The sequence below is a fragment of the Saccopteryx bilineata genome, chromosome 5, assembly GCF_036850765.1.
Source record: "Saccopteryx bilineata isolate mSacBil1 chromosome 5, mSacBil1_pri_phased_curated, whole genome shotgun sequence".
NCBI lineage: Eukaryota > Metazoa > Chordata > Mammalia > Chiroptera > Emballonuridae > Saccopteryx > Saccopteryx bilineata.
The window spans coordinates 65,441,242-65,454,965 of NC_089494.1; the positions used below are offsets into that span (position 1 = coordinate 65,441,242).

At 48.9% G+C, this 13,724-nt stretch overlaps 1 protein-coding gene across 1 annotated transcript in view; it reads right to left on the reverse strand.

Moving 5' to 3' along the window:
• GAD1 (glutamate decarboxylase 1) overlaps positions 1–2,834 on the reverse strand; it is a 42,956-nt gene extending 40,122 nt beyond the window's left edge. Inside the window, exons 1-2 of the mRNA XM_066280912.1 lie at positions 2,613–2,834; positions 1,069–1,213 (exon numbers count right to left, since the gene is read on the reverse strand). Of these exons, the coding sequence (XP_066137009.1) occupies positions 1,069–1,150 (82 nt within the window). The 5' untranslated portion in view covers positions 1,151–1,213; positions 2,613–2,834. The remainder of the gene's footprint in view (positions 1–1,068; positions 1,214–2,612) is intronic.
• Positions 2,835–13,724: the final 10,890 nt, after the last annotated feature.

Consider the following 13,724-nt stretch of genomic DNA (forward strand, 5'->3'; position numbering starts at 1 on the left):
TCAGCAATAAGCCCTCCGAGCAACACCGCCATCCTTAGGCCTCTCTCATATAGAAATTTGGGGGCCATTACTATCTCGAGCTGACAGATTTGGGGGGAGGCACATTTCAATCCAAATTGGAAAAAAAGAAAAACAATTCCTTCATCCCCGTGCCTCTAGAGAAAAGTGGGAAGTCGATCTGAATTACAGACATTCTGGAATGGGTTGGAGCGCTCGCTGAGCTGGGAGCAGGACGCATCAGTTCCCTCCCCCACCTCTGCCCTCTGTCTGGTCCCCCTGTCCTTCCCCTCTCTTCGGGACACGTAAATGGCAGACAGGTCTCCCGCCTGAGAGGAGAGGGGTGCTCTCTCCTCCTGCCCTGGCGAACCTTCTGGCCCCTGGTCCCCCAACTCTGGCCTCTCAGGATGCTGCCCACTCCTTCACTGATTTATTTATTTATTTATTTAGTCTCTGAAATGTAATTAATTGTCTGAAATGTCCAGGCTCAACCTCAAACCATTTTATATACCTTTCTCTCCTTTGACTTCGCCCTCACTTGTCAATAGCTCGAGGCAAATCTGAAGCAATTAGGACCTCGAGTTTTCTAAAAGCTGCAATTAACATCGAAATTTCCGCCGATTACAGACTTTCAGCACAAGGCAGGGGGAAAGAAGAGGGGGGGGTCAGATCTCGGCTTAACGAAAGCCACAGACAGAAAACAGTTTTTCCGCTGACTCTCCCGGTTCCTAACACCACCCCCTAATCCAAGCCCCGACGTCCCACCAAGCAAAGAAACCACACACAACACGACAAAACCCACTCTCGACGACGCCTGGCCCCCGCCGCAGCCACGTCCTCCAGGGTCGCTGCCTCTCCCACCCTGCGCGGCTCCCCCTCTCCCGAGCCCGCAGATCGCTCGGCTTCCCCGCCGGTCGAACGGTCTCTGGCTGGGCCCGGGTCGGGGCCCCATCGCTTCCCAGCCTCGTTCGTCTCGCTCCCCCTTCCCGTTCCTCCAGCGCAGCCTCTTCACGTCCCGGCGCCCTCCTCTTCCCCACAGTCGATTTTACAAGAAACTGGGGCAGGACCTACTTGTGGGACGCAGGTTGGTAGTGCTGGGATCCGCTCCCGCGTTCGAGGAGGCGGCGGACGAAGAAGGGGTGGAAGACGCCATCGGCTCGGTGGTGCCGGGGCCTCTGCCGTCAGGGGTCCTCGGCCGGTCTGGCTCAGGAACAGGCTGTAAAGAGACGCGGTAGCTGTGCGGGGAGGGCTTCCGGAGTCCGGTGCGTGGTGGGAACCGGAGCCGCTGGAGGTGCGGGCGCTTCCCCTGAAGTCGGGGCTGGGGGAAGAGAGGCGGAAGGGCAGCGAACTGGCTGGGTCGGGGTTCGCGGGGAGAAGGGGAGATGTGCGCGCGAGCCCCGAGAACTGCAGCGCCGGCCACACAGCCCGGGGCGCCTCTCCTGCCTGGTGGAGTAGAGGGGCGAGCTGGAGCTCAGCGCCGGGACCGGAGTAGCCCCGGGCCAGCGCAGGACGCGGGGGCGCGGGGACTGGGCCAGGAGGGCGAGGAAGGCTCAGGGCGCGATTTTCCAGTCTCGCCGCGACAAGCCCCATTGGGTTCTCGGCGGCCGGCGGGCGGGCAGACAAGGGGAGGGCGCGCGGGGCGGGCACGTCTGGTTCTGTGTCTGATTTTTGTTGTGTCTGGCTAATTCCCTGAAAAGAAGGAGGCTAACCGCTCCCGGGACCGAGGAGTTTGGTGAAATAAGGTGAGGAAAAAAGGATCCAGATCTTTACAATCTTCCTTGGGACTTAGCTGGGGAAGAGCTACAATCACCCTGCATTCCAAATAGCCAGAAAGCAGAGGGTCGCAGCCTTGCTGGTGCCCCCTCTGGTCTCACCCCGCTTTGAGCCATCTCGAAGCCTAGGACCAGGCTCGGTGTAGGATTCTGTTTCCCTTCCACCCAGCTCTCTGAGGTCCCTGGCTGTCTCGCCGCACAGACTGGGAGAGGGCGAAGGAGGCAAGAACGAGGAACGTCACGGGGGAAACGAATGTGCGCCTAGCGCGCGGGAGGCGGCGGACGCTCGGCGCCCCTGCTTAGCGTCAAGCGCTGGCGCGGTGGCACCCGAAGACTCCGAGACAGAGAAAGTGAGGGCACATCGAATAGATCTCAGAGCCGAAAGAGAAACGCCCACCGGCCACCGCCCCTTCACTCTCCCTAGGACTCCAACCCTAGCCCCGCGCACGCACTCGCACAGAAGCACCGGCAGCGCGTAGACGCGGCTCCTGGGGGGAAGTAACAGGTTACCGCTCCGAGTCGCGCTCCGGGCGCCGCTGCCCCAGGTGAGACCGGCGCTCGCAGCCGGGAAGCGCGGGGGCAAATCGCTGTCGATCCACTTCTGCGCGAGCCTCAGCCACGGCGCATCCCTGGGGCGAGAATGGCGCTGGCGGGGACGGGAGGAGAGCGAGGGTGGGGGTCTCCGCCGGGACGGAGGCGGGCGGGCGGGCGGGACGCACGCGGCTGCGGAGGGCAGATGGCGGAGGCCCGGTGTCGGGGCTGACCGCGAACCACGGCCGAGGAGACCCAGCTGAACAGCCCGGGCTGGGCTCTAGGAGGTCCGGCGGCCGCACGCTTACCCACCTGGGCTCGGCGACAGCAAGCCGAGCGCTCCCGCCGCTCCTCTGCGCAGCGCCCAGCGATCCACTGGCTCTGCCACAGGCGTAACCGGACCGGCGTCCCCTCCAGCTGCCGCCTGGCTCCCACTAGCACCGTCCGGCACGCTGGCGCGCGGAGGAGAGGAGAAGGACGGGGCGAGTCTGCCGCTGGGCTTCGGAGGAGGCGGGGGCGGAGCGGGGAGGCGGGACCGGCTCCGCGGGGGAATCACGAGGCCGCTGCTCGCGGGGGCAGCTCGGCGGCACGGCGGCGGGGCTCCTCTGCAGGTGCCTGGCTGCCTCAGGAGCTTTATATGGCGATTATAAATCCAGATCACGGTTTTGCGCCTGGGGGCGGGAGGGGGGGGGGAGAAAAAGGCCCTATGAGTAATCCGGAATGTACTCAACACGCTCTAGTTTTTGAAATAGGCAAGTGTCGGATAAGACGAAGGAAAAGATCATTCCTGTGAAGAATTCTGCTTGGTTAGGCCCTTCTTCCTGCCTCTCCTTCCTCCACCCCCATATCTTCGAGAAGACAAAAGCAGTGTCTTTGCCTCAATTTCTTTCTCGGTTCCACAGATCTGCATGCCACCCCGCCACGCTAAAGCTCGCTCAGTGCCCCCCTGGCTTTCTGCTCAGCCAGGATTGTTGTAAAAGCCAAGGAGGTGGAGATGAGGGGAAACACTCAGACTCAGGGAGGAATCGCCATCTCCTTTTTTCTCATCCAGCTCAGGGTCTCCCCAGAGCACATCACCTGCGCACAGCTACCCAGGGCCACCGCAGAGGAAAGGGTCCCGTTTCGCACCCACTTTGCTCTCCCTCCTAGTGTCCACCTAGTGTCAACGAATCAGAGACTTTGGCTGAAAATGTGATAAAGATTTATTTAAGAGTCTTAAGGTTTGCAAACCAGAAACACAATTAGGCAGTGCCCAGAGTGTTCCTGAGAAAAAAAAGGTAAGGCTGAGGGTTCTTATAGTAAAAATTCTTAAGAAAATTCAGCTTTGCATTCTTAGCCTCCGGATTGGTCCGAGAGGGTAATCCCCCAGATGACGGGGTGATCTGGATCATGGGTGTCAGGTGGTTTGGATAATGGGTGTCTGTTGGTCCGGATACTTGAACATTCTTTCCTTAGTTCTTCAGGAGTAATCAGAGGTTATCTGGAGGTCTGATGTATATCCACGCATTGAGGCAAGACCAGAAAGTTAAAAAGTTGTAGTTCCCAGGTTAGTTAAAATAATAGAATTGTTTCCTCTTGCCCCAACCTCCTTGATTTTAGTAATTTAGCAGCTTGACTATAGTGACTCTTTTATTTCTTTATATTGTTCCTCACTGGCCTTGGTCCTCTTGGTGATGGGGAAAGAAGTAGTTCTGATTGATCACACCTGAAGGTTAATAACATGCATAAGCGCCGCTCTACCCACACGGGGAACCCGAGCACAGAGTAGTTACGGTGGTGTGTGTGTGTGTGTTTGTGTGTGTACATGTGTGTAAAAGCCCCCGCTTTTAAAGGATTCTCCGGTTGCAGTATTTAAGCATATTTAATGAATTGTCGTCTTCAGAAAGCCCCTCACCACAAAAAGGCGTTACGGAAAAGCTTCCACCAGAGGGCGCCAGGCGCCCAGAAACTGAGAGCCACTGAGCTAGCAGGGTCTTTCCTGATGCGCCAGAGCCAACACCTGGAGGGGCTGGTTGTGCTCTCCCGTCCCTTTCACGCCGTCCTTCAGCTACCTTCGTCAGTAAATTATCTTCTCCTCTTTCTTCTATTTCAGCTTCTTTTTATTTAGGGCATAACAAAGTTGATCTTTGTGTATGCGTGGATGACACTGGGTAACCTTTACTCGTTTTTACGGTGATTATTTTTCCTGTTGCGGAGCAGCATGCAAAGGTTATTTATGGACACATCTGCGGCTTTGCTGGTCCACGCAAGGCCTGTTCCTCCTCTTTCAATGTCTTATCACTTTTGACCGCGACACAGTGGAAATGCAGAAAACCTTACAAGTCACGGAAAATTCCATGAGGGAGCTGGTATATTCGCCCTGAAAAGAATATAGTCGGATCAGTAAGGGAGATCTTCACTCAGAGGTTTGAAATAATAGCGTTGCCCTTGATACTAAAGAAAATACTGTCGCCCTCTCTCCACCTTACCATAAAAGCTCGGGCACCTTTTAAAGACACAAAAGCATTCCGAACAGCAGGACTGGGGTAACCGCAGCTCCAAGCCAGAGTTTGGGATTGGGAATGGTGGGCGTGCCCACTCCGCGCAGGAAATGTTCCTTGGAAACGCGCACCGCGCAGCTTTCTCTGCCACCCTAGAAACGCACGGATTACTCTCAGGTGAGGAATTCCACCCACTCTCCCTCCTCAAGCTTCCCTAAAAGAGATGGTTGTACCAATCATGGAGCCCGGTGCCACTGCTAAATTATGCAAGATGTGCCTGGCAAGGAGGCAGGAGAGAAGAAACAACCGCTGGCGTCTCTTGGGGTCCTGCTATCCTGGGAAGATGCCCGCTTGCCCTCTGTCTCCTCAACCTTCTCCCATAACCCAAGATTGTCCTAATGGATGATTTGTTTACCTTCACCTGTGGCATCAGACTGAGCAATTTCCATCCACTCCCTCTTCTGACTCCGGTGTCCAAACTTCTCACCCCTAACGTTTTAGCCAAGAAAATTATCTCGTTGGGAAAAGAAATCTACAAGATTAGGCATCACAAATTAAAGCAGAGTTCGTCCAGCTGCGCGGACATTCCTCCCTTTCTCCTTTATGAAAGGGAAAGAATAAGGGTTCATTCTTAATTTTAAAATGTTTAATTAAATACTAGAAAATAAACGAATATTTATTACCTGCTATGTGCCAGACACTGTTCTCATGGAGCTTACACTGTCCCCTCAACTTACATGACCCCTGCACTCAAGGAGTTGACATTTCAGTTAGGCGGGGAGAGTAAGAGATTTGGGGACTTTTATTTATTTTCCAATTATCGCTCATCCCAACCCAGAATTTTGGCCTCAGCAGAAATGGTAAGGAACCCAGACAGTTCCAGCACGTCGAGTTCGTAGGCAGGGCCCGGCTCTTTCAGGACCAAGGACAGCGCCCACCGTTGGATACCCCAAGCTTCTCGTGGGTCTGCTTCACCTCCTGCTTGGAGCCCACGCGCCCAGCGGCCCCCGCCCGCCTCCCTCCCGGCGCCCGGGGCCCACGCGCCCAGCGGCCCCCGCCCGCCTCCCTCCCGGCGGTAACTGCGGGGGTTGGCGCCCGTGTTGGCGGCGGCGGCGGAGTATTTCGCCCCCCGTCCCTTCCCCCATGAGAAACCGTACTGAGGGTGATTGTGGCCGTCTTTTGGCTCTTCAGGACACTTGGAATCTATGTTTTTGTTTTTCACTCTTTTTATCTTTTATATCTCCCGGGGGCAGTGTGCCTTGGACAATGAGGGGTGGAAAATGATATCCTCTCTGGGGACACGAACTGGCAGGGAGGGGTAGCCCGGAAAAGGGTGGTATCCGCCCAGCTGTTTCGTTTCGATTTGATCTAAGGTTTCGAGCTTTGAAGAGACGGGAACGCGACGCCCAGAGGCAGACGGAGTCGGCGAGTGCGACCTCTCCGGACTCTCTCTGGGGTTCGCTAGCTTGCAGCCCTGGTTACTCGATCCTGTCCACCAGCACAACCTTCCTGTAGGTCAGCGTGGGCGGTAACTTGGGAACACGACCCTTCGCCCACAACGCCCTTTCCTGGGGAGGTTTAAAGATACCCCGACCGGATTTGGAGCTGCTCCTTTCCGCCAAGGAGGAGTGGGTGGGAGGAAAGTAAGACGTGGAAGGGGCGCCCACACGGGCTGTAGGGGAGATTTTTGTGCGTAAAATATACGGTCCACATCAAGATGAGTAAATAAAAAACGTCAGTCTTGGGTTTTTGTTGTTGTTTTGACGTATTTAACAAATTTAGCCTCCGGGAAGATAATTTCAGAGCCATGGTGTTGGCTCATTTTTAGCCGGCCGGCTCTTTAAGGTCTATTTTAAGTATCTAATTTATGACGAGAGAGAGAGAGAGAGAATATGAGAATGAATATGAATGGCAGTGCTCGTGGTTTAGACGTCTCCAGAGACCAGGGCGTTAACTTTACACTCGGCTTTTCTTAGGTTGGAACTGAGATCTATTTAGTGCGTTTGTGTACTTTACACAATTCCCCAAATCATTCCGGACTTTGTAGACCATAGCTAAATTGACATTCCTACCCCAACAAACCACACACTACAAGGGTTGTAAGGGTGGCGAGGGAGGCAGAATTTCAGCCAGAAGGCTGGAAAGGACTCCTGATATTACATTTTCTCCTAGAGAACTGAATTGCTCAGTTAGTAGTCAAATGGTCCTTTCGCCGTTGATATCCAGAAGATGAAAATAATCAATTAAAGAAATTAATCAAATTGGACAGAGTGATTAGGTTAAATCCTGTACAAATCTTAAAACCCTCAATTTTTGTTATTCCAAACAAAGGGACCACCAGGTGGCGATAGATTACAATTTCTGAGAAGGAACAAGGAGAGAGCCCTACCAGGGAATAGTTCTTCAAGGAAAACCACAGGTACTTTCCAGTTCGCAGTCCTCCCTGCCATATTTCACAAAGCAGGGCCCTTTGCTCTCTTTTTATAATGCTGAGAGATGAAGTCGGCAGTGGCCTGAAACACCCAGAGTTCTCTGTCCCTTCGGTGAAATCAGTAAAATGGATGTAGGCTGTAGAGTATCCATTTCCCACAGAGCTGTCCCAAAGACAGATAGCCTTAAGAAGGGAACCCTTTGATATTAGGCAAGGTGTTTCACTGCAAAATGGAGACCCAGGAAGTAACAGATCTAGATTGCAATTCTGACAGCGCTTTTAGAATGTATCTATGTTTTCAGTTCTTAGTTGAACAAAAATTAAGGCAAATTTAGTCCTTTCCTAAAGGAATGGGATGCAGGAAAGATGATTTCCCATAACATGCTTTTAGGGAAATGGATATTTTATCCATTTCTTTCAGTGTAAAAACTCAAACTATTTAAAATAACAGGTATTCAGTGTTCAGCCCTTGTTTCAGACTCAGAAGTATGTGATGACTGTTTGTGAAAGTTCTGATTTAGTTGTGGAGAATCTGATAACCAACTTCTATTTCAGATAGGGTTCATGCCCTAATCCTGACCAGTTACTCAGGAGAGAAAACTGGAACCTTATAGGGAGGGGATTCTTCACCTTTGCTGCTCTAGCTCAGTCTCCTTCACATAAGAACTCACATATAAGCTCACTGGAATTTTACCACACCCAAGGTTCTCACCTGTGTCATCTGAAATCCTCACCATAGGTTTTCCCAGAGCAGTCAGTCATCTGGAGCTCATTCTGTCTTACTCAGTCCCAGGCTGAGGCCCTGTTTTCTTTGCTTCTGGGTGAGTCAGGGGTCCTTTTAGATCTGCATAACCTGAAATTTCAAGCAGTCCCTAAATACTCACTGGGGCTATAGCCACATTTTCTCAACTTCATAGGCAGGGATAAGCCACAGAAAGCAATAGAACATGGGGAGACCTGAAGTGGTTAAAATTTATTTTCTCTTCCCTAGATCAGTACTTCATACTTCACTCCTCCACCCTCCACCTGTTGATGGGCTTAGCCATGTGATTTGTTTTGACCACCTGAATGGAGCTGAACTGCCAAACCATGAGTTTGGGAGTAATGTGTTAGGCATCATTTTGTGGCAGTAGTGGATGAATACACCAAGGTGGCCAGGGAGAACTGAGGTGGGACCGAGAGAAATGTCTTGGCACAGGGTGCCCAGGATTGCTTACTGTAAATTCAGTCTGGCCTAATGGTGGCAGTGGTGGAGGGAAGCAGGGTGCATTAGAGGCCTGTCTTTCTCTGTGGGTATGTTTCTCACTTCAAAACATGACTAACAGAAATGTTTATACTATAGAGGTGAGAAATAAATCTCATGGAAATGATGTTTTTGTATGAATTCTCATTTAACTATCACCTTTATTTTGCTGATGAGGAACCTGAAGTCCAGAGAGCTTTCAGTACTTCTTAGACCACACACTTAGTGGGGAGGAGGCTGCAAATTCTCCTTCAGTTCCAGTGCCCTGTACACTGCTCAGTGAGGCCTCCCAATTCTGTCACATAACCATTTCACCTTGGAAAATCACTTCCTCCCTCTGGACTCCCATAATAGGAGGGATAGTGTATCAGATGAGCCTGGATAAGGCTTCATTGACCTGAAATAATTTAGTAACAGTATTTTGTGACTCTTCTCATTAGGGAATCTTCTTATGTTGTGAATCCTAAGGACTCCTTCCAAGGACCTCTTAAGGACTTCCAGGCAGCTTATTATAGGAGGAAAAGCAAAAACCTTAAAGTCAGTCAGCCAAGTTCAAACCTCGATTCAACTTATCAGTTATTATTTACTGCTCTAAATTTTCTCATCTCTAGAATGGGGGCTAATATCTTTGTGGGCTATCTTATTTGATGTCCATAAAACTCGGCAAGTCCAACTGTGCCTGGTTTATGGTGTTCAATAAATGTTAACTTCTGCTCCTGTTCCTCCCCCTCAGTTCAACAATGATTGTCATTTAAATTTCTCAATGGATGTATAAAGCTGAGCCTATCATGTGTTTGATTTTGTTGTCCATTTGTTTCAACAGAGCTTGATCATCCCCTGACATGGACTGGAGGCCCTCTTCTCTGATGAGTTAGAGGTTTTTCAACCCACAGAGGTTTTGATTCCAAAAAGAAAAAAACCTTCTGATGGGATATTCAGACTCACCTGAGAAGGAAGCCAGGTTTGTGATGAAATCCTCATTTGGCCCCAGTGACACTTGCTGGTTCTTGAACATTTGAGGCATGCTCTCATTGCAAGGACTTGGCAATTAACTGTTCCTCTGCTTGGGAAAAAGCTCTTTCTCCAAGTCAGGGGTCAAGAAACTTTTTGGCTGAGAGAGCCATGAACGCCATATATTTAAAAATGTAATTTTGTGAGAGCCATACAACGACCTGTGTACATTACTCATTATCCAATAAAAATTTGGTGTTGTCCCAGAGGACAGCTGTGATTGGCTCCAGCCACCTGCAACCATGAACATGAGCAGTAGGAAATGAATGGATTGTAATACATGAGAATGTTTTATATTTTTAACATTATTATTTTTATTAAAGATTTGTCTGCGAGCCAGATGCAGCCATCAAAAGAGGCACATCTGGCTCGAGAGACATAGGTTCCCGACACCTGCTCCAAGTATTCGCAAGATTAGCCCGTCCTTATTCTGGTCTTTGCACAAATGTTCAAATTTATTTTGCAGTGAGACGTTGCTTTATCATTCTATTTAAAATTGCAGTTTTGCCCCTTCCACAGTACTTTCTATCCCTTCTCTATTTTTTTAATACTTGACAAATTGTATATTTTACTTATTGTTTCCTTCTTCCCACTGAAATGTAAGTTCTATGAGGACAGGGATTTTTTTTTCTAAGGTGAGAGGAAGGGAGATAGTGAGGCAGAACCCTGCATGCTCCCTGCCTGGGATCCACCCAGCAACCCCATCATGGGCCAATGCGTGAGTACCAACCTATTTCTAGCACTCGAGGTTGATGCACTCCAACTCCAACAGAGCTATCCTCAGCGCTTGGGGCTACATGCGAACCAATTGAGTGACTGGCTGTGGTAAGGGAAGAGGGAGAGAAAGGGGAGGGAAGCGGGGGGGGGGGAGAAGCAGGTAGTTGCTTCTCCTGTGTGCCTGGCCAGTAATTGAACCCGGATGTCCATATACCAGGCTGATGCTTTATCCACTGAGCCACCAGCCAGGGATTTTTTTTTAAACCAAGGTATTCCCAGCATAGACTGGTTCCTGGAACACTATAACCACCTGAGCGTATTTTGCTGGTTTTCATTTTGTGCAGCTGAATAGACATATACAGTGGTCCCTCGTCTATTGCGGGGGTTAGGTTCCAGAACCCCCTGCGACAGGTGAAAATCCGTGAAGTAGCAACCTTATATTTACTTTATTATTTATATATATTTTAAGGCTTTATAAATCCTCCCCAAACTCTTATAAACCTTTCCCACACACTATTAACCTTTCCCACATTCTTATAAACACTTCCTATGCTCTTAAATACTTTCTAAATAATTAAATAATAAATATATAAAAATACCTATATACTGCAAAATCCCAAAATAGCAAAAAGTCCGCAATACAAAATTAGATATATACAATGTAAAAATCCGCAATACAGTGAGACCGGGAGAAGTGAACCGGTTATGGCGAGGGCCAATTGTATTCCTGACCTCTTCAGCTGGCCCCCTAGCAACCGCAGAATGAGTGTGGGCAGTCATTTTGTATCAGTTTCTTTTCTACCTCCCGATTCAGATAAGTTGAGAAGAAAATGCAGAGAAGGAAGAAGTCAGTCCCAATAAGTCACAGCCACCTAGGAGGCCTTGATTAGCCTAAAAGGGAGCAGCCAATAACATGAGTAGTCAGACCATAGCTTTAACAGGTTGTAAAAGATTCCAATTTAGCAAGTTTTAGTTTGAGACATGTTTCTTAAAAGTATTCTTTTGATTCAGTTTAGTACATATGGTTTTTCATGTCTTTCCTCTTATTTTGTTTCATTGGAGGGTTTGTTTCATTGAGAGGAGGTAGCGTCAGGGTGATGATGTCGTCTGCTGCTTTCAGTGTCCTGCCCACCTTTGGCTGAGTTCTTCTGCTCCCAACAGGAAGACTGACTGGTGCCTGTTCTGATGGGAGAGATTTTCCTCCTGACACACTGGTCAGGGAGCTGAAATTTATCATCTCCACAGAATAATCATTTCCAAATAATGCTTTCTATGGAAAGACATTTAGAATCTTACTGGAGATGAAGATCCTTAGACACCTCAGGGCATGAAACACCAAAACCCTTGTTTCAGAAGAGGAAGCGAGCTCAAGTATTTAAAAAGGGCAAAAGAAACTCGTGAAAGTTACCCAACTATTAAAATTAATATGGATAACATCCTATACCATATTCATGTGTGGTTACCTAGAAAACATGATGAGAGTGAAGATTTTTCAAACGAGCTCTATATATTGGTTACCTGTGTAGCTGTCACCACTTTCAAAAATCTAGTCAGTCAATGTGGATGAGAAAACACTGATTGTCAAAGTTATAAAGCCATAAAACAAAACCAGAAACAAATGAAGACCTAGATTTCAATCTGCCAATTTCCAGGCATATGATCTTTAGAAAGTTACTCTCAGCCTCCGGGCCTCCATTTCTTCATGTAAACAGAGATGATAATGTCTGTCCTACACCACTGTTGTGAATAAAACATTACGATACGGAATGCTTAGTGCAATGCCTAACACACAGTAGCCTATCAGTATGTATAATTATCATCCTTCCTAAACATGCTCATCATAAACATTTAAAAAATGAGACTCCTTGGGCCCATGTCCTCCAATACTTCATCTTTTTCCTTTCCTTCATAGCCAAACTTTTTATTGATTTTTTTTTTTTTTTTTAGAGAGACAGAGAGAGTCAGAGAGAGGGACAGATAGGGACAGACAGGAATAAAGAGAGATGAGAAGCATTAATCATCAGTTTTTCATTGCGATACCTTAGTTGTTCATTGATTGCTTTCTCATATGTGCCTTCAGCAGACCGAGTAAACCCTTGCTCAAGCCAGCAACCTTGGGTCCAAGCTGGTGAGCTTTGCTCAAACCAGATGAGCTCGCGCTCAAGCTGGCTACCTTGGGGTCTCGAACCTGGGTCCTCTGCATCCCAGTCCGATGCTCTATCCACTGCGCCACTGCCTGGTCAGGCCATAGCCAAACTCTTTATTCTCCTTTTCCTCACCTCAAATGCACTCCAACTCACTAATATATGGTGCTCCCACAAGTGGTTCTGCTCTCCCTAATGTCACCAACCCCCTTTGGTTTTTTTGTTTGTTTTTCATTTTGAGAGACAGAGAGAGGGAGACAGAGAAAGGGAGAGTGAGAAGCATCACCTAATAGTTGCTTCGGTTTAGTTGTTCATTGATTGTGTCTTACATGTATGTGCCTTGACTGGGGGGCTCCAGCTAAGCCAGTGTTGCTGAAGCCAGTGACCTTGGGCTTCAAGTCAGTGACCTTGGGGTCATGATGATCCAGAGCTCAAGCCAGCGACCCTGTGCTCAAGCTGGCATGCCCGTGCTCAAACCAGTGACCTTGGAGTTTCCAAATGGAGACCTCAGTGTCCTGTGTCAGCGCTCTATCCACTGCGCCACCACTAGTCTGGCACCAACCACCTCTTTGTTGCTATCCAATCACCCTTTTTAGTTCTTGTCTTCTCTATAACTTTTGGCAAGGAAAATCTTTCTAGACCTTGAAACTCTTTTCTGGGTTTCTGTGGTATACTCATTATCAGGAGGCTTTTAGCACCAATTAAAAGAAACCTCAATCCAAACTGGTTTAGACAATAATAAAGTTATTTCAAAAAAGAGTAAAGCTCAAACAGAGGGCTGGCTTCCAGGGCAGTTGATTCCATGGTAGAACATCCTCAGCAACTTGGGTTCTCTTTGTTTTGCTACCCACAGCATCAGCTTCATCCTGAGATCAGTCCCTCTCCTGACCATCAAATGCCTGCCAGCAGAAAGCGAGGCAGCATGCTTCCTGGTTCCTAACCGCCGGAATGGAGCAGGCTCTCCTCCCAGTCATGAAACAAGCTCCTTAGTTTGATTAGGCCAGCATCAGTCACATGTCCACCTCTGGAACAGTCACCAGAGAAATGCCATGTACCAGTTGGCTGAGGGTGTCTTTCCTGAGCCCCAAGGCTATGTGTGTGGGGAGTGAATATCTGAACAAAATCAGGGTTCTCTTAGCCAAGGGGAAGGATGGATGCTGAGTAGACAACCAAAGGTACCCACTATGTTTGCTTTCCTGGCTGTTCTCAGTCTCCTTTGTGAGTTTTTCTTCCTTGGACCACTACTTAAATGTTGTTCATTATTTAAGAAAATTCTAAGTCCTCTTCTATTAAAACCACGCTTCCTCTGTGGGACACCACTGACTTATCTTTGATTACTATCTCTAATCAAAGAAGTATCTCTGTTATGTGCTCCTTGAGTCTAAATGATGACTCCTA